This window comes from Stegostoma tigrinum, chromosome 4 (assembly GCF_030684315.1).
Source record: "Stegostoma tigrinum isolate sSteTig4 chromosome 4, sSteTig4.hap1, whole genome shotgun sequence".
NCBI classification, from domain to species: domain Eukaryota; kingdom Metazoa; phylum Chordata; class Chondrichthyes; order Orectolobiformes; family Stegostomatidae; genus Stegostoma; species Stegostoma tigrinum.
Window position 1 is genome coordinate 84,556,730 of NC_081357.1, and position 21,635 is coordinate 84,578,364.

At 41.4% G+C, this 21,635-nt stretch overlaps 1 protein-coding gene across 2 annotated transcripts in view; it reads left to right on the top strand.

The window, feature by feature from the left end:
- Positions 1 to 21,635, top strand: part of LOC125452713 (collagen alpha-1(IX) chain-like) — a 142,870-nt gene that overhangs the window by 56,056 nt on the left and 65,179 nt on the right. For both annotated transcript variants that reach the window (XM_059645501.1, XM_059645500.1), the window contains exons 15-22: positions 3,479 to 3,532; positions 5,958 to 6,011; positions 6,652 to 6,705; positions 7,399 to 7,452; positions 7,545 to 7,598; positions 11,498 to 11,542; positions 15,427 to 15,480; positions 16,933 to 16,986. In XM_059645501.1, the coding sequence (XP_059501484.1) occupies positions 3,479 to 3,532; positions 5,958 to 6,011; positions 6,652 to 6,705; positions 7,399 to 7,452; positions 7,545 to 7,598; positions 11,498 to 11,542; positions 15,427 to 15,480; positions 16,933 to 16,986 (423 nt within the window). The remainder of the gene's footprint in view (positions 1 to 3,478; positions 3,533 to 5,957; positions 6,012 to 6,651; positions 6,706 to 7,398; positions 7,453 to 7,544; positions 7,599 to 11,497; positions 11,543 to 15,426; positions 15,481 to 16,932; positions 16,987 to 21,635) is intronic.

Sequence of the window (21,635 nt, forward strand, 5' to 3'; positions counted from 1 at the left end):
GGATCCGAGGATAAATCCCATCCGGCCCAGGGGACTTATCTATCTTCACCCTCTGAAGGATTTCTAATACCTCTTCCTTGTGAACCTCAATCCCACCTAGTCGAGTAGCCTGTATCTCAGTATTCTCCTCGACAACATTGTCGTTTTCTAGAATGAATACTGTTGGAAAAATATTCATTTAGTGCTTCCATTATCTCATCTGACTCCACACACAACTTCCCACTACTATCCTTGATTGGCCCTAATCTTACTTTCGTCATTCTTTTAATTCTTAAATACCTATAGAAAGCCTTAGGGTTTACCCTGATCCTATCCGCCAACAACTTCTCATGTCTCCTCCTGGCTCTTCTGAGCTCTCTCTTTAGGTCTTTCCTGGCTACCTCATAGCCCTCAAGCTCCCTAACTGAGCCATGACATCTCATCCTAACATAAGCCGCCTTCTTCCTCTTGACCAGAGATTCCACCTCCTCCTTAAGCCGTGGCTCCTGCACTCTACAGCTTCCTCCCTGCCTGACAGGTACATACTTATCTCGGACACACAGGAGCTTTTCCTTGAATAAGCTCCACATTTCTAATGTGCCCATCCCCTGCAGTTTCCTTCCCTATCCTATGCTCCCTAAATCTTGCCTAATCTCATTGTAATTGCCTTTCCCCCAGCTATAACTCTTGCCCAGTGGTATACACCCATCCATTTCCATCACTAAAGTAAACATAACAGAATTGTGATCGCTATCACCAAAGTGCTCACCTACTTCCAAATCTAACACCTGGCCAGGCTCATTACCCAGTACCAAATCTAATGTGGCTTCGCCCCTTGTTGGCCTATCTGCATACTGTGTCAGGAAGCCCTCCTGCACACACAGGACAAAAACTGACCTATAGTTGTAACAGCATTTCCCTTCATTTATGCTGTTGTTTCTCTCGCAATGAAAGCTAGCGCTCCATTTGCCCTCCTAATTATATGCTGTACCAACATGTTAATGCTTTGTGATTCATGTAGTAAAACATCCAAATCCAAGTTCTGCAATGTCTCTCCATTTAAATGATATGCTGCTTTCCTAGTCGTCTTATCAAAGTGAACAACTTCACATTTTCCCATGTTATGTTCCATGTGCCACATTTTTGCCCACTCCACCTCTCCATAATTTCTTTGCGCGTTCCTTTTTATTTATTTATTTTCATTTACATGATGTGAGAGTCACTTTGGTTATTACCCATTCCCGGTTGCCCTTGGGAAGGTAATGGTGAGCTGCCTTGAGCTATCGCAGTCCAGGTGCTGTTAGGATGGGAGTTCCAGGATGCTGACCCCACGACACGACTTACACTCCTACCCATGTTTGTGTTATCAGCAAATCTAGTTATCAGATGCTCAGTCTCTCCATTTGCCATTAAAGTGCTTCATAAACAATTGAATTCCAGCACTATTCCCTGCTGCAGTCTGGCAGGTACACTTTCCGAACATGAAGATGAGCCAAAACGTTTCTTCCATTTAGCTAACCAATACTCCATCCGTGAAGAAACGTATTCTGATTGTGTGCACCTTATTAAATGCGTTTTTTAAAATCCAAATACATCACCTCTGGTTCTCCATTATCTACCCTGCTTGTTCTACATCATAATAATGGATTCTAGCATTTTCCCTATGATGGACATTAAACCAACTCTCTGTAGTTTCCCGTTCTCTGTCTCCCTCCTTTCTTGAATAAAGATATTACATTTGTCATTTCCAGTCCCTTGGGACCTTCCCAGAATCTCTCAAATCTTGGAAGATTATTACCAATGCAGCCATTTTTTCAAGTTGTTAGGAATTAGATGGTCATGCCCATGGGGACTTGTCAACTTTTAATCCAACTAGTATTACCAGTACATTTTCCCAGTGATTGATTGTTTTAAGTTCCTTCTTTATTCCTCTTGATTTTCAACTAGTTGTAAGGTATTCTTGTGACTTCTGCAGAGAAGCCTAGTGCTTCCCAAATTTCTTGTATCCCAGCATTAATTCCCCAATCTCTATCAGTAAGGGACAAATGATCACTTTAGCTTCCTTCTACGTATTTAAATAGCTACAGAAACTCTTTATTTCTCCCTAGTTTTGTCCAATATTCTAACCTACTACAGTCTTTGCAGTATTTTATGCATTTTCTTTCAACATAACCTCCTTAAGTGGCCATGAAGTGTTCTAGAATTAATTACGATTTGCAGAAAAGTGTTTAAACTTCCCCCACCCTTTGCATAAATACATAATCACAGTTTTATCCCTGAAAAGTCTAGCTCCAATAGTTAGATTACATCGTACCCCCACCCCTGAACACTGAATTGTGGGCAATACAACAAATGTTTCTGTAATCTACCTTATTACACACTTAGTGTTCAGGTATCAAACATCACTCTGGTAAACCTACAATGCACTCCCTCTAAGGCCAATAGCCGCTGCTTGAGGTATGATGCTCAGAACTGCCCCCAGAAACTCCTGGTGTGGTTTACCCAAGGCTTTGTAAAATGGAATCTAAACTCTTGGAGCAGCATGCTAAGCTTTCCTGTACAACCCTGTAATGCTGTAAAACCCAATTCTATTTATTTTGAAATGTATAGTTCTCTACTTTTGTTTCTGGTTATGGAGCAATGCAATAACTTCTGTTGTGCTATAGCAGCATTTGTGCATGTGCAGAAGATGCCAAGCTGTGAATCAGTTGCTTCTCTCCACAGAAGTATTTATTCAGGTAGAGCATGATGCTGTTATTTATTGGTTTGCATGTTATTGTCCTACAAAAGTGAACTTTGGGGCCAGTTCCATGACAGATATCAGGGGCAGTTACTCATTTGTCTGTATGTTTCACAGTGAGTTAGCTCCTGACTCGCAAAATTTCCAATGCCAATAATTTCCAAATTCTAATGAAATGTCCTACTGAGCACTGCAGCTTGTATGAAAGCCAAGCAGAGTAAAAGTATATTCTTAATTTTCATTTGGCTTGCCTGCTAATGTCAATAGGTGTAAAAAATCAAGAGCAGAAGTTACAGAGAATTGATTGGGAATTCATTCCTGCTCATTCTGTGAATGTTGGCCATGAAGTATTATGCTTACCTTTATACTTAAGATAACTTATTTGAGTAGAATGTTGAGCAGAGTTTTGTGTGGTGTTGGCAGCCAAATTATCAAATATGGGTGACTTATATTTAGTGGAGTACTTTTGGAGCAGATTTATCATGTTCCTTCACTGCCACAGAGAACCAAAAGTCAGCCAATATATTATTTCGATACACGACAGCTGATTCAATAAATAGCGCTACCAGGGTGGAAGTGTTTTTAACTGGTTCTCACTGCAGCAGGTAGTACGTAATCTCCATTATAATTATGGTCAGAGATTGCTGCACAAAAGAACAAAGGTAGTGAATATGTAAATCTTGAAGTTCATAATGCTGTCAAAAGATTAATTATTGGATTTTTTCCTTCTAAAACAATCTTCTTGGCTTATTTCTCCAGGGTCTTCGTGGATTGGATGGTGAACCTGGCGGTTTAGGTCCTATTGGTTCACCTGTAAGTCATGCATATGTAACTGGTCGGTCTTATTTAGCCAATAGGTGATGTGAATGTGAAACTGTCTACCTTTAGGGAATTGTGCAGGCAAATAGCATAGATGCAGTTCAGGGAAGCTCAACAAGTGCATGAAACAGGAAGAAATAGAAAATTATGCTGAGAGGAAAGACAAGATAGCATTGGGAGGAAGCTCAGATTGAGAATAAACTGCAGCGTAGACCTCTCTGATGAAGGGTCTAGGCCCAAAACGTCAGCTTTTGTGCTCCTGAGATGCATCCAGCCTCACACTTTGTTATTGCAGCGTAGACCATTTGAGTTCAGTGGCCTCTTTAGTGTTATGCGGTCTATATGCTTCAATGTTACCACGTCATTCTGATTAGGTGGTTAGCTTTATCTTTGTTACTGTGTCCAGCTGGCACTATCGTCACTTCTGGGAGCTCGCCATTGTATTAAAGAGAGGAAGAGTTTGCATTTAAATAGCACCTTTCACATCACTAAATACTTCTTGGCTCACTAAATTTGTTCTTATTGTAACCTATGGAATAGATCTGTGCACAGCAATATCCCACAAGTGACAGTATGATAAATGAGCAGCTCATCTGTTCATAAGTGATCCTAGTGGGGCGGCGGAGGGGGCGGTAGTGGGTCACTGGACAGGTCACTGGGGAAAACAAAATTTAATCCACTCGGTTGGTAGTGAGGGAGTGAAGGGACTGAGGCAGTGTTCTGAGGATGGAAACATGTGATCTTTATAGTGAAGAGTGGTGTAGCATTGTGAAATTAACCTCCTATTCCACAGTCTCATGAGTTCTATTTATACCATAGCTCATGAAAAGTTTCATTGTTAATGTCCATGTTAAATCTGACTGAAAGCGATGTGTATATTACTGTGTTGATCCTGTGCTGTGACTGTGGACAGAGTACTGCTTCTAGGTAATTTGTGAATCTCCAAAATTGATTACTTGGAAATTGTGATATCACATTGTGTTAGTTGAGTTCCAAAATGACCACTCATTTATTTATAGCCCCAAAGGTAATAAATTAAATTGAAATTGTCAATTTGTTGCTTAGTTGTTGCTTATGTCCTTGAACAAAAACTCCTAATGTGTTGACAATGTACGTAAAACATTAAATTATATAGCACCTTATGTCCTCAGGGATATCTCAAAATGCCTTTTCAGCTAATGAAGTACTTTTGAAGTGTAGTAATTTGTTGATTCAAGTTAGTAGCTAATTTGTACATATGATCAGGTCAAATCTTATTTTAGCATTGTGAAATAGTACCTGGGACACAGGTTCCATTCCAGCCTCTGTTCTGTGTGGAGTTTGCACATTGTCCCTGTGTCTGCCTGGGTTTCCTCCCACACTCCAAAGGTGTGTGGGTTCGGTGGATTGGCTATGCTAAATTGTCCATAATGTTGAAGGATGGACAGGCTACCCAAGGGAAATGCAGGGTTATGGGATAGGGTGGAGCGGTGGGTCTGGGTGGGATGCTGTTTGGAGGCATGGTGTGGACTCAGTGAGCTGAATGGCTTGCTTGCATGCTGTAGTGGTTTATGATTCTGATTCTAGAATGATTTGAATGAAAATCTCAGATTGAGCTCACAACCCTCAGCACACTGTGCCAACCACAATGATGTTGCAGTCAGTATGCTGTAGATAACAATGATGTTAGGTAGGGGGTGCCAGGATTTTGACCCATTGACACTAAAGGAATGGTCACTTTTCCAAGCAGGACAGTGTGTGGCTTGGAGGAAACTTGCAGGCGCTCATGTTCCCATGCATCTCCGGTTGCTGGTCACATTTGAGGGTTTGGAAGTTGCTGTTTTAGGAGAATCGGTAAATATCTGCAGTACATCTTGTAAATGGCACACACTGCTGCAAATGACTTGTGTCCTGAACATTGGAGACAGGCTTTGGGAAGTCAGCAGGTGAGTTCCTCACAACATAATTCCTAGCCTCTGTCTTACTCATGTAGTCATTGTATTCATTTTATCAGTCCAGTCCAGTTTCTGGTCAGTGGTATGAGAGTGAATTGTAAGTTAGTGAAGGTTTGTAATCTTTGAACATGCTTGGTGTAACAAACAAATATATTAAAGAATTAATTAGTTGAAGTGAAATGTTTGGGTTTGTGTTTACGAAGTCATTTCATGTTAATAATCAGAAAGTCTCAGGAATGTTGCATTCCTGATCATGAATATTACTTGATCATTTGTCCAGAAACATGTACACCAGTAGTGTCCACTGAATGGGTTTGTCCTATTAGAGATTTTAAGAAGTAATGCAGTTTTCACTCAGCTGTATAGCAGTATTGTGTCATGGCATAGTATTTTGTCAAGATAATGTATACAGCAAGGCTGCAGTCCACATGATGACTATTCAATAATTTGTGAAATATATGTGACAAATCCCTGTTCTTTTACAGGGAGATGTCGGCCCTCAAGGTCCTCTGGGTGAGCCTGGCCCTAAAGGTGATCCTGTAAGTTACATCACGTTATTTATTACTTTTCTCAAGTGTGTGTACTTTTCACCTCCGATAAAAGATGTTCACTCACATTAGGTCACTGACACAATCTCTTCATAACTGAAGGAATTAAGTTTTTTTTATAATTGAGAAAAGAACCAGTGACTACATGAGGAAAACAGTTATGATAAACTGCAAAAAGCAAATCTATAATAAATTTCGAATGGGACTTGGATAAATATTTAATGAAAGAGATTTTCAGAGTTATGGGAAAATTGCATGTGAATGGAACTAACTGAGCTCTTTTAAAGCTCTAGTCATGCATGATGGGCTGAACAGCTTCTTTCAGAGCTATATCGCTCTGATCTGTAGACATAAGAATACATTTTTATTTTGAGCCTTATTCATTTTCTCTAAGATAGCTCATCATCCTACATATTGGTATCCAATTTGTCTTGTGGTTTGCCCTTTGCAATGTGCTTTGTCATTGGAGCCTCCACTGGAAGCTCGAATACAGAGATCAGCATAGCCTGCTGTCAATGGGAAATGTAACATAGCCTCCTGATGTCCACTCATCTGATTTACATGTCCAATGTGTGAAGCTGTGGGAAATGCTCAAAACTGACCTGACCTGTCTTTCTTATTTGATCTGCAGGGTCGCCCCGGTCCCAGAGGAATTACAGGGTCTCCAGGATCAAAGGGAGAGCCCGTGAGTATTTCTTCATCAGTTTTCTTATCTATTTATCAGAAGTCACAGTTTTAGCACCTATTGAACTGCTATCACCTTGTGTCTGAAAAGTCAATCTTGAACATCAATTATGTTAAAATACGACTGCAAGTTTGGAAAAACAAGACAAATCTAGAAATCTGAAATTAAAAGAAATCTAGAGAGGGTATGATGGCCGAGGGAGTACACACATGTAAAGGGAAGCAAAACACTATTGTTCTGAAATTAAAAACATAAAGTGCAAGAGAAATTCAGCAGGTATGGCATCATCTGTGGGGAGAGAAATGGAAGTAATGTTCCATGACCAACATGACTCTTCTTCAGAACTCTAGAAAAATTTATGGTTTGAAACGTCAACTTTATTTTTCTTTATCCAAAGATGGTCCAGACCTGTTGAGGTGATCCAGCACTCACTGTTTTTATTTCAGATTTCAAGGATTAACGCAATTTTAGTTTTATGCTAATAATTTGGCTCTGAATACTTTACTAAAATTGTCCCAGCCCTGACGCATGAACTTGTGTGTCTCTCTCCCCAGATTAGGATTAAACATTGTATTTATTTTCATTGCAATTTCGTGCTTCCTTGTTCCCTGTACACAGTGTAGAGTTCATTTGCATAATCAGCTGAGTTCACTGTGCTACCATTTCTAAAGAGCCTTGTGTTTTCTGTATTAGGGATTACCAGGTGTTGATGGACGGGATGGTATACCTGGAATGCCTGGATCAAAGGTAAGTTGGAAATCTTCCAATTTCTTTTGGAAACACTTTGCCTTTTTCTTCGATTTGAAGTTTGGAACCTTCCTTCTTTACTTTCTTCATAGGGGGAAGCTGGCAAACCAGGAGCTCCGGGTGAGGCAGGATCTCGAGGTTTACCTGTAAGTATAACTTCTGTGTATAACTTAACATCAACTGCTAGAACTCTAAGGTTCAGAGTGGATCTATGGGGAATCATTAGTCTGCCCAAACAGTAAGAGTTTTGACAGTTTCTGTCCTCATTTGGAGCACGTTGGTAGCCTGCAACTCACATGAAGAAAAAACCAGGATGCCCTCACTATCGGGAGCAGTCAAACCCAAGCAGGCATCAAGTGTGGAATGAGTGATGATGGCTGAGGAGGAAGGTATTATGGAGGGTTTTGAAGACGACATGACATGAAGTGCGATAGAGGAAAGGAGTTGGTCATGCAAGTAGATAGTTTGGTAAAGAAGACATATGGCATGCTTGCTTTTTTTGACAGGGCGGCACAGTGACTCAGTGGTTAGCACTGCTCCCTCACAGTGCCAAGGACCTGGGTATGATTCCACCCTCAGGCGCCTGTCTATTTGGAGTTTGCACACTCTCCCTGTGTCTGTGTGGGTTTCCTCCGGGTGTTCGGTTTCCTCCCAGTCCAAAGATGTGCAGGCTAGGAGGATCGGCCAGGTTAAATTGCCCGTAGTGTTCAGGGATGTGTACATTTGGGGAATGGGTCTGGGGGGGATGCTGTGATGGTTGGTGTGGATTTGTTGGGCTGAAGGCCCTGTTTCCACAATGTAGGGATTCTCTGATTTTATGAACGGAGTATGAGAGTCAGGATATCATGTTGCCACTTGATAAGACTTGGATTAAGCTACGCTTAGAGTATTGTGTTTGATTCTGGTCACTAAATTACAGGAACAATGTGGAGACTTTGGAAAGGATGCAGAAGAGGTTTACTAGGATGCTGCCAGGATTAGAGGGTACGAGCTCTAAGGAGAGGATAGAAAAACTCTGGTTGTTTCCTCTTGAGCGGTGGAGGCTGAGAGGAGACTTGATAGAAGTCTATAAAATTGAGGTATATTGATAGGGTTGACAGTCAGAATCTTTTCCCTAGAGTTGAAACGTCTAACACTAGGAGTCATGCACCTAAGGTTGGGGGGGGGGACAAGCTCAAAGGAGACATGAAGGGCAAGTTTTGTGCAGTAACAGGGATGGTAGTGGAGGCAGATATGATAAGGGCATTTAAGGGACTTTGAGACAAGCATATGAATATGCAAGGAATACGGACCAAGGGCAGGCAGAAGGGATTAGTTTCATTTGGCACCCTGCCTGATACAACATCTTGGCCAAGGAGTCTGTTCCTGTACTGTACAGTTTGATGTTCCATGGTCGATGTTCTATGAGTGTATGGAGAAGAGATAGGTGACACTCTACCATTGGTGGTAGAGTGGAAGGAGGGGAGAATGGGCATGAGCTTCATGGGTGCAGGGCTGGAGGAGGAAACTGAAATTTGTTGGTGCAAGCAGAGATGCAGAAGAGGATGAGGATTGTACCCTAAAAGATAACAAAGCCTATGTTGGGGATGGGAGTCTAGTGAAGTGCTTTTTGTGTGGAACAAGGGGCATTTTCTCGGGACAAAGCAAGGAAGAATTGGGAAATTCAATTCTGTAATGGCGGAGATACCTCAGGATATCATTCATAGTGGGGAAAAATGTGGGAATGGAGATCTGGGTTATTTCTCAGGTTCATATGTTGAACTGGATGTTGGGCAAGGAAGATACCCAGCCATGTGTTATTGGGCTCGAGTTTTAAAATTTATTCTTGCGTGATATGAACATCACTGGAGATGCAAGCATTTTATGTCCATCCTTTTAACATCTTGAACTGAGTAATTTGTTCAGCTTTTTTTAAGAATGCAGTCAAGAATCAACTGTGTTGCTGTGGGTCTGGAGTTGCATGTAGGCCAGACCAGTTAAGAATGGAATATTTCCTTGCCTAAAGGACATTTGTGAATCAGATGGGATTTTATGACAGTTGTTGATCGTTTCATGGCCACCAGTTACTGTGTGGAACCCATTTGAACTCATATCCCCAGGGCATTGATTGGGACACCTAGTTTTCTGCTCTATTTTACTACTACTCCACCATCACCCCCAAAAATTGTTGTGGGCAACCAACATAGAAGCAGAAGTACACTATGTGGCCCTTTTAAATTTCATAGAACCCCTGCAATGTGGAAGCAGGCCCTTTGGTCCAACAAGTTCACACTGACCTTCAGAGCATCCCACCCAGATCCATCTCGCATAAGCCACCTAACCTAAATATTCCTGGGCACTACGGGCAATTTAGCATGGCCAATCCACCTAGCCTGCATATCTTTGGACTGTGGGAGGAAACCCACGCAGACACAGGGAGAATGTGCAACCTCCACACAAGTCACCAAGGGTGGAATCAAACCCGGGTTCCTAATGCTATGAGACAGCAGTGCTAACCCTGAACCACCATGCCGCCCCCAAACTGCTGATATCTCGACTATTCAACAGAATCAGTGGATAAATGCAGAGTGTCTGGTTGAGCTGAACCAGTTGGTTTTCTTCCTGACATTTCTGCATTGCAATACTTCTGGCTCATCTGCAGTCTGTTTTTGAATTGCAATGCCTTCTGTCTCATCCACAACTTGACAGCGAGTGGAGAGTCAATTATCACAGCATAACACTAAGGATGTTGGCAATGTTAAATGGATATTATTGGCAAATAATATTGGTGCTGTTGTCAAAGGGCATCATACAGATGTGCTGAGAATTGGTGAGTGATGAACTTGCGTGTAAACATCGGGGGGGGAGTCTTAAGTTGTGGTGGTACAAATAATGGATTTAAGTGTAGACAGTGGAGGTAGAGCATGAAACAGCAGTGATGGAGTAAGTTGAAGTGACTGACAGCTAGCATTGAAAACCAAGCATGGTTTGAGGAAAGATACAGCAGCTCAGTGACAGACATACAGTATGTTAATGATATTTTTGACTATGGTGGTCTCAGTGCTACTGCTAGAATGTAAGGCAATCTATAAGGGTTCAAAAACATGAATGGTGGCTGTGCTATTTGGTGGCAAGAATGTGGTAGAGAAGAGGAAGTGCACAGGTATTGAGAAAGAGCTGAGGGGTCAAGAACTACATAATTACCATGGTTTTATATGTAGGAGGACCAGATAAATGAATTATTGGCTATGTTTTTAGGTGTTACAGCTGAGGAGGGGGATTTTGGTGGTCAGAAACTGGTCAAGAGCGGAGGCCTGGGGGAGTTATGTGAGATTGGAGAAGTTTGGGGTTGGTGATATGGAAGAAGTTTTGGACTGTTGAGACTGGAGCTAAGATCAAAGAAGAACTGAAGATATTAGGGAGGACAGAGTGACAGGAGGCAGATGTATCTACTGAATAAGCTTTGGAGACAACACAATCCCCAAATGTCTTGCAGCGATGAAGATGAAAGAGGAGAGAGGAGTGAGTTGAAAGATCTGCTAGGAAAGAAGAGAAGTTTAGAATTTCATTGTCCTTTGGTATTATCGTTGAGTTGGAGATGAAGATAGAGGCCTATCAGTAAATCTAAGTAAGTCATGTTCCATATGCACATGAGCTTGTATCACATGGAGTTGAGGATGTTGTTCTAGGGTTGGAGTGAGGGACCATGAATTTGGATTATACCATTGAAACCACAGGTAGACCAGGTATAAATGGTGGCTTATTGTCGTATTCATTTTGGTGTCACCATTGACCAGTAATGAAACTCATTGCTCTTAATCTTCTTGCCTGGATGAATACAACTCCAACAACATTCAAAAAACTCAACTCTACTCAGGACAAAGGAGCCTGCTTGGCTCTACCCCACACTTTCAATATTCATTCCCTGAAATACTATTACACAGTGGCATCAGTGTGTACAATTTACAAGATACACTGCAGTTAATAAAGTAGGGTGAATTGACATATCTTTTGACACTTAGGGAAGAAAACTTGCTTAATTGTTGACCTTACCTTTAAATTTCAGGGTTTACCTGGCTCTCCAGGACTTCAGGGTGCAATGGGAGCAAAGGTATGAAGTGATTATATTTTGAACTATTCTTGTGAGACCAAATAATTTTAATTGTCAATGAACAACTCACCGTATTTATGATAAAGGTATAGAACTGGATGAACACAGCAGGCCAGGCAGCTTCAGAGGAGCAGGAAAGCTGACATTTCAGGTCTGGACCCTTCTCCAGAAATGGGGAGGGAAGGGCGACTCTGAAATAAATAGAGAGGTGGGGAGGCAGATGGAAGGTGGATAAAGGAGCAGATAGGTGGAGAGGAGATTGACAGGTCGAGGAGATGGGGATGGAGCCAATAAAGGTGAGTGTAGGTGGGGAGTAGGATGGGTGTTGGTTAGTCAAGGGAAGAAGCACAGGTCAAGGAGGAGGAGATAAGGCTGGTAGGTAAGAGGTGGGGGTGGGTGTGGGGGTTGGTCAATGAGGTGGGAGGAGTGGATAGGTGGGAGAAAAGACAGACAGGTTAAGGAGGCAGGGACGAACTGGGTTAGTTTTGGGATGAGGTTGGGGGTGGGGAGATTTTGAAACTTGTGAAGTCCATGTTGAGACCATTGAGCTGCAGGATTCCCAAGCAAAATATGAGGTGCTGTTGCTGCAACCTTCAGGTGGCATCATTGTAGCACTGGAAGAGGCCCAGGATGGACATATCGCCCAAGGAGTTGAGGGGGGGTAGTTTAAGTGGTTCACGACTGGGAGGTGCAGTGGTTTGTCATGAACCGAGTATAGGTGTTCCACAAAGCGGTCTCCAAGCATCTACTTTGTTTCCCCAATGTAGAGGAGGCCACATCGGGAACATTGGATACAATATGCCACATCAGCAGATGTGCAGGTGAACATCTGCTTGATGTGGAAGGTTTTCATGGGGCCTGGGATTGGGGTGAGGGGGGAGTTGTCGGGGCAGGTGTAGCACTTCTTGAGGTTGCAGGGAAAAGTGCCAGCGGTAGTGGGGCGGGTGGGGAGTGTGGAGCGGACCAGGGAGTCATGGAGAGAGTGGTCCCTCTGGAGGGCAGGTAAGGGTGGGGAGGGAAAAATGTCCTTGGTAGTGGGGTCAGATTGTAGGTGGCGGAGGATGATGCATTGAATCCGGAGGTTGGTACGTGAGGATGAAGGGATTTCTGTCGTTGTTGTTGTGAGGAGGAGGTGTGATGGATGAGTTGCACGAAATGTGAGAGATGCATTCAAGGATGTTTTGGACCACTGTGGAGGGGACGTTGTGGTCCTTGAAAAACGAGGACATCTGGGATGTCCCTTATCCCAACAACACCCAACTCAGATTGGGTTTTCAGCACTTCTTTGACTGACAACAAAGAAGACTGCCTGTCTGATCTTGGAGAACTTGAACTGATACCGTCCAGCTTGAGACGAGATGGCTGCTCATTAGTGTCTCATTGCAAGTTGTACCATTCTTCTCAGTGACAAGCAAAACTGGATGCATTGGACTGCTATGTCACATGTGTTGTTTTTTTTTGTTCCACCAAAGTGGTACGTGGATGAAAGCATTTAAGATCTACTAGCTCTGAATAATTAATTTTTTAGTAAATTAGAAGGCTGAGAGGAGAGAGGAAGACGTTTTCAAAACAGCAAATTAAATCTTGGCCAGGAAATTAAGTTATCTAATTCTCCATTCCTGCCACTTAGCCATTTTCAGAAATTCATTTTGAATTTTTCCCACTGTAATCGTGGACCCCTGTGTGATTTAAGGTCGGGTATTTGCCTTTCCAGAAGTCGTTGTCTGGAACTTTTGTATTCATACCTTCATTAGAGTACAAAATCCCGGACTACACGCAAATCATTTCAAAACAATCTAGACTATTGAAAACAGTTGGATTACTGAATTGAAAGTTCGGCTAAGTGTTTGAAGGTTTGATAAGAATTGAAGTTGTGGGGTTTTTGAATTATTGACTGTAGTCACGAGCATAGTAATACCTGAACAGCTACAAAATCATTCAAATGTCCATGATATAAAACATTGGATAAGAAATCTGAAAGATATTTCTACATTTTCCTGGATTTATACTTCATACAAGGGTCAAACTTTTCGGTCTGTCTCTTTACATTGTGAACTCATTTAATGACCTTTGCTAGACCATAAGACATAGGAGCAGAATCAGACTGTTTGGCCTATTAAGTCTGCTGCGCCATTCAATCATGGCTAATGTGTTTCTCAATCCTATTATTCTCCTGCCTTCTCATAACACTTGATCTCTTTACCAATCAAGAATCTAACTATCTCTGACTTAAATACTCTCAATGACTCGGCCTCTACAGCCCTCTGCAGCAATGACGTTCCACAGATTACCACCTTCTGGCTGAAGAAATCCCTCCTCATTTCAGTTTAAAAGGTTGTCCTTTCACACTGAGGGTATGTACTCCGGTTCTAGTCTCTCCTCCTAGTGGATACAGCTTCTCCATGTACAGTCATCCAGGTCTGTCAGTATTCTGTAAGTTTTCAAAGAGATCCTCTTCGTCCTTCTAAACCCTCTGGTGTACAGACCTAGAGTCTCAACTGCAAGAAAATTGCACAATTGCAAAATTCAAGGGCGAACTATACAGTAAATGGAAAAGTCCTAGGGAAAATTGATGAACAGAGAGGTCTGGGTGTTCAGGTTCATTGTTCCCTGAAGGTGACAGCGCAGGTCAATAGGGTGGTCAAGAAGGCATATGACATGCTTTCCTTCATTGAATGGGGTATTGAGTACAAGAGTTGGTAGGTCATGATGCAGTTATATAGGACTTTGGTTCGGCCACATTTGGTGTACTGTGTACAGTTCTGGTCGCCACATTACCAAAAGGATGTGGATGCTTTGGAGAGGGTGCAGAGGAGGTTCACCAGGATGTTGCCTGGTATGGAGGGTGCTAGCTATGAAGAGATTAGGATTATTTTCATTACAAAGACGGAGCTTGAGGGGTACCTGATTGAGGACTACAAAATCATGAGGGGTATAGACAGGGTGGATAGCAAAAAGCTTTTTCCTAGAGTGGGGGACTCAATTACTAGGGGTCATGAGTTCAAAGTGAGAGGAGAAAAGTATAAGGGAGATATGCGTGGAAAGTTCTTTACACAGAGTGTGATGGGTGCCCGGAACGCGTTGCCAGCGGAGGTGGTAGATGCAGACACGTTAGCGTCTTTTAAGATATATTTGGACAGGTCCATGGATGGGCAGGGAGCAAATGGACACAGACCGTTAGAAAATAAATGACAGGTTAGACAGAGGATCTTGATCGGCGCAGGCTTGGAGGGCCGAAGGGCCTGTTCCTGTGCTGTAATTTTCTTTGCTCTTTGTTCTTTGCTCCTTATATGACAAGCCCATCATTCTTGTAAACCTTCTTTGGACCCCCTCTGATGCTAGCATGTCTTTCCTTAGAAATGGGGCCCAAAGCTGCTCACAATATTCCAAATGTGACTGATCAGGGCCTTGTACAGCTTCATCAGTCCGCCTTTGCTGTTGTATACTAGCCCTCTTGAAATGAAAGTTAACATTGCATTTGCCTTTTTAACTGCCGACTGAGACTGTATGTTAACCTTAAGGGAGAATCCTGAACTGGAACTCCCAAGTCCCTTCAGGTTATTCTCTGGAAGGATCCACTTAGTGTCCAAGTGGTCTTTTTAGATTTCCTTGTGTTTCTGTGAAAGAAGTTTAAAAATAACAGCAAGTTGTCAGTGGACTAAATGTACCTTTAACTTCAAATTAATTCGAGAAATGCTGAACTTGTGAGCTGATAGTTTCAGTTTCTCCAGATTGATAGTATCCTTGAAAATGAAATGTTTAGATTTTTAGTGTAGAGGTAGAATTATTACCTTCAGATGTTTGATTTATCATTTTTGAATAGGTAATTATCGACAATGCATTTTCCTTCCTATTTAATCTTTGCTTTATTTATTTGCAAACAGGGTGATCGCGGTCCAGCTGGTTTGAATGGCACAATGGGATCTCCTGGTAAACCTGTAAGTTCAATTTGAATTTGTATAATGAATAGGACCATTACATGATCTATGAAGTTTATTCTGTTTTTTAAAAAAATTACACCCTGGACCCCAGACCCACAAAAATGCACAATACATGATCAGAGAAAAATATGCTATCAGCATGATACAAGAACATCTATCAAAGAATAGAGGGGCATGACATTTATAAGGTTGACTGCAAACTCAGTTATAAATTCTTCTGAATTTTATGTTGGATTTGTTCCAAGTTTAGCATGATTTATTCTTTATTAAACAATGTCAGATGAGTTCAGTTCCTACTGTGCCTGTTTGAGAATCTGAAGACCGTTTCCTGTATATGGAAATAAAAGATTCACTACCTATAAAGGTGACAATTAAGATTGTCCTTAGAAGCCACCTCTTTTTGAAATGGGCTTTTCTCATCTTGCTTGAAAGTAACTCCAGACTTGCACCAATGTGATTGAATGATAACAGCCCTTTGTAGTAGCAAACTGTTCAGTTGTAACAAAATGCTCAGTAAGATGACCCATCTTCACCTCTCCAGTCAACCAGGATTGGTGAAGAAATTATTGTATTCTGAGAGTGTGGCAAGATGCTGACTCAATGGTTAGTACTGCTTCTTCACAGCACCAGGGACTTGGGTTTGATTCCAGCCTCAGGCGACTATGTGGAGTTTGCATGTTCTCCCTGGGTCTGCAGGGTGCTCCAGTTTCCGCCCACAGCTGTGCTGGTTAGGTTTGGTAGACTGACGCATCTTAAGATTAAAGCTGTCCTGAATGCAGTTTGAAATCCATAACTCCAATCACCTTGCCCTTTTTGGGCAGAGCACAGTGATAGTTACAGCAAGCAAAACCATGGCAATTCTGGTGTTGGACTGGGGTGAACAAGATCAGAAGTCACAGGACACTGGGTTATAGCCCAACGTGTTTATTTGAAATCACAAGCTTTTAGAAAGCTGCTCCTTTGTCGGGTGACAAAAATAGATAATGACATGATGCTCAGCATCAGGAGTGCAAACTAGCTGAATGAATCATAGAATCCCTACAATGTGGGGACACACACTTTGGCACAACAAGTCCACACCGACCCTCAGAGCATCCCACCCAGACTCAACCCCTTATATCCCACCTCACCTAAACACCCCTGAACACTATGGGCAATTTAGCATGGTCAATCCACCTAGCCTGCACATCTTTGGACTGTGGGAGGAAACAGGAACACCTGGAGAATGTGCAAATTCCACACAGACAGTCGCCCAAGGGTGGAATTGAACTTGGATCCCTGGCGCTGTGAGGCAGCAGGGCTAATAACTGAGCCACCAATGCTCTAAGCCATATCAATATATGGTTCTAAAAGTGTTTTGTAAATAAACTACACAACCAGTGTAAAGCTGAAGTAAAAGCCTGAATTCATAGCACCACTGAACTTAAAGTGCTTTCCTCTTAACAACAGGGTGAACAGGGACCGATCGGTGATCTGGGAGAACCAGGTCTTGTTGGGCCACCGGTGAGTAGTTCACTAGCCTTTATCCTGCCACCAGCCTGCTGGAGCTCTATCTTTCTGTTTCACTGTAACCACATAAGTTAAGTTTGATTTAAATGTACTTTTCTTGCACGTAATTGTGGAGGTTGTTTATAAAAAGTGAACAGTTCATGGCACTCCTTGCCATGTACTTTGTGATTATACTTTGTGATTAAAAGACTAGATTACCAATCTACCAAAGGGAGTGATCCTATCACGTGTGACCGTGGCAAGAGGTGATAACAATATCAAGTATGGACCAGTTTAAGAGAAGAGGGAATGGTTGACTGCAAGACTTCAGTACTCTTGCACAACAGTCATGGTGCATTTGGGAACTGGCAACAGTGATTGACTGAAAGTCAGAATAGTTAATACAGAATTGAATTTTGCTCAGTCTCATGCTAATAATGAAAAACACCCCTGAGATACACATAAATATACTGGGAAATCCAGCATTTTGCTTATACTCTAACATAATGCTACTTCCCAAAGAATGATGAAAATGGCCACCTATGGTGGAATAATTAACATTAGGAATGTCTAAGGGCCCAGAATTAGAGGAGCATAGAGACCTCAGATGTTTGTAGGGCTGAAAGATATTCTCATAGAATTTAAACCATTTTGTTTCTCTGATTGTGCAGTCACTATTGTTTTGGTCTACACATTGGGTCATATTTAATATTTCTAGGGTAGATTTAACAATTACAGCTTGCTTCTGGAGAGCTGAACACAACTGGAGCATTTGTGGGAGATCTGAGCTTATATGTTAGTGATTGATAATGAAGAGAAGATTCTTTCCCAGTCAGTCTGATCCCTGGGTTCACAATCCTGAAGTTGGCAGTCATTCCAAACCCATCTTCTAAGTCAGGAGACAAACTTTTAGAAATCAAAGGATTTGGTAACAGAATCATGAATTACTATAACATTGAATATAATTATATAGGTTTACAGTTGGTTTGTGAATGTAGTAGATTTAATCTTTAACTATATTTTTACCTTGTTTGGGTTTTGTGGAGCCTGATTTCAGGAACTAATGTTCTGCAAACTTGAAGAATGTCTGAATTAAGATCAAGTTGGATTCTGTTCCAGCCTCCAGGTGGTTGCTCCAGGTGGGCGATTGGTCCCTTTCATAGACAATGCATAAGCACCCCAATGTTTGACCTTACTAGAAAACTGGGATGTTGAGACGTCAGGCTTGATTCTTCTTATGGGCTGTCTCTTGTAAGACTCTGCCTCTCCCATTCATGACAGCTCCCTCCAGTGGGTATCTTTTGCCAAGAGGGAGGTCTCATTTAAAAGGTTTAGTGGTTTCTTGCACTGCTCTATCTTCTGTCCAAGTCAACACATGGGGATCTCCCTCTCTGTAATCCTAAGTCTTACTCAATCTGAGGCAGAGAGTTTGGTGTCCCATGACAGCAAAACAAGTGTACAAAACAATAACATGTACAAAAACAAGTACATGTTATTGGAAATATATTTCAGGGTAGAAGTACCAAGACAAGAAGCTTATAGAATCAAATCTACAAAACTCATGACTACTTTGGAAATCTAAACTTAGAAAATATGAGCACGAGTAGGCCATATGGCCTTTTGAGTCTATTCCGTCATTCAAAATGATCGTGGCCGATCAACTCAATACCCTGATCCCCCATCCCTTTGATCTCATTAGCCCCAACAACTTTATCTAACTCCATCTTGAAAACATTCAGTTCTTTGGTCCACCATTTTCTGTGGCAGAGAGTTCCAGTCTCATCAGGTTTTACAATGCAATATCTTACTCATTTGATTCGCATGTACTATTGATTTACAGCGATTAGATATCACTGAAAGAAAAATAAGATGGGTATAATGTAAAAGTATCTCAGTTCTGTATTCATGTTAGGCCTGTAGTTTCTTAAATGAGTTGATGCTTTGGTAGGAGTGAAATTTTGAAATGCAGAATATTCTAAGTAATCTAGAGGGTTCTTGTAGTTGGAGTGCTAGAGGTTTGGTTCTCAGATGAGCTTGAAGTTAGAACATTTAGAGGAGAATCCTTATCCCACTTTCAAAGTTTATTACCTTGTTCGATTTTGTTTTGAGTCTGGATCAGTGGCTTTTAGACACTGTATTTATGGAAAGCTACTTTTCCATTTTCAAAATAGTCAACAAATATATCTGATTTAGCCTGTTAGTTTGTAAGTTTAGTGACCTTCTCCAAATAAGCCCAATAAGTATCCTGTAATGTGACTTTTCACAGCTTGAAAACAAGACACAACCAACTTTATGTTAGGAGGAAAATTCATCATGATACAGTTAAAAAGATTAATTGAGTCAATTTCACCTTTGTCTAATACACACGTGGTTTTAATGTGACTTTTGTTCATTGTGAAATAGAAGAATGACTTGGCTGGACTGCTGCAGTTGGCCTTGTTAACAATTCATCCTTAAAAAAAGGATGTACCAGTTTCCTGGATGGCTGAACACCCATTTTTAAGAATGTATTTGCTTGAGTATTATGCCCTGCCTGGAGACAACACTGTGAAAAGTCAATTGATTTAGAGTGGCAATTTTAATTTGCCTGTGTTGACCATCCATGCCAACTTACCCCCACACCACCCCCCCCCCCCAAACCCTGTGTGCCCACACATGACCTTTTATATCCCCATGCTAATTTAGTGCCATTGCATGCCAACCTACCTCTCCACTCATTCTCATAGACCTTTATAGCTCTTGTGCCAATTTAGTGGTGACTCATGCCCCATGGTCACCATTCTTTGCTCTTCCATTCTTTGCCAATTCACCAAATATCCACCACGGGCAGTCTCAGCATCCTACATTGAGATTAAATAAAATTCATTTCTAAATGTCTATGTCACAAAGAGAAAATGCAACTCAATACATTTAAATTCCTTCAAGTACTTGATCTCGTTATGAAAGCACCCACTTGTATTCATCGTTTGAAATCTTTGATGTGGAGCTATTAGTCAAACTGTCAAATTATAAGATTCTGACAACTGTGATAAATATGTCTTTGCACTCAGGTATTTAAATCAATTGGATAATGATAACCATCAGACTGTATAAATATTTACCTGGTGAATTTACACATGCTGAATACTTGAAACTGAAGAATATTTCTTTCAAAGATGTAATGACCTTGGGAACTTAATGCCTTGACTGCTTTACAATATCAATGTATCCCTATTTACGAATATTCATGCCTAATCTTAACATCCCCAAGAGCATCTGACTTCTCACAAAGGGTACCTGACTTTCTCTGGGGCATTTGACCACTTTCAAAGAACAATTTTCTTCTAAGGGGTAACTGACCCTTCCAACAAGTAACTCTAGTAACATTAGATCTTGTTATTCAAATGTCGAAAATCCACAAGTCTTCTTTTGCACATGCCATTAATGAAAATTTGATCTACGTGTAGACAGCTACACTTTTACATGTCGGTGAGTACTGCCTGAACCTCCCTCTACTTTTTTCTACCTGTGTGCACTTCTAAGGTCCATACTTGGCAGTGGTTTCTGGAACAGGGAGCTGTGCAGCAGCATGACAATTGACAAGTGTGGGCTGATAAGCATCGTTGGCCTTAGTGATGGACATCTGGAATTAAAGCTCCAGCTCAACTTTTGGCTAAGCTGAAGATAAGCAGAATTTGAAGTACATGAAAGCCTTGAATGGGTTGACAGGTTAGATTCAGGAAGGCTGTTTCCCCTATCTGTGGTGTCTAGAACCAGGTGACACTATCAGAATGAGGGGTTGGCTATTTAAGATTGACATAAGAAAGGATTTCTTCACTCAGAGGGTAGTGAATCTTTAGAATTCTGTATTCCGGAATGCAATGGAGACTGATGGGTTTTTTAGATTCTAAAGATAACAAAAGACAGAGGCTAATGTGGGAAAATGGCATTGAGATAGATGATGCAGCTAACCAGTGGAGTAGGCCTGAAGGGGCTAAATCCCTCCTTCTATTTCCTAAATTCTTTCAATCATTGTAAAAGTCAAGTATATAATGAGTGCAGAAGCTAATCCTGGTGCATTTCAGTTGTGTACAGGTTAAATAATAGCCCTGATACATTGTACCTATGTATAGTAAGTGGTGAATCCAATCCTGGTACTTTGTACATTATGATTTGGATACTGTAAGAGCAGAATCTATTCCTAATACATGGTGCACAGGCAGTGCACAAATTACAATCCACCCCTGGAACATTGTGAGATAATGCATTTAGGGAGGTCAAACAATATAAGGAAATACACAACATATGAGAACTGAGACAGGTAGATGAAGTGAGAACTCTTGGCATGCAAATGTAGAGGACCCTAAAGGTAGTGGTGCAGGTAGATATGGTTATAAAGAATGCAAATGGAATGCTCCTTCATTTGCAGAGGTATAGAATACATAAGTAGGGATACAAAGAAAAAACTGTTTTAGACACTGGTGAGGCAATAACTAGAGTATTATGTGTAGTTCTGGTCATCATATTATTGGACGGTGTACTTGCTGTGGGGGGAATGCAGAGAAAATGTATTAGAATGTTTCCAGGGCTACTAGGAGAGATTGGAGATGTTGGGGTTTTTCTTTGCAACAGAGAAGGCTGAGGGGTGACTTGATTGAGGTATACAAAATTGTGAGGGGTAGAGA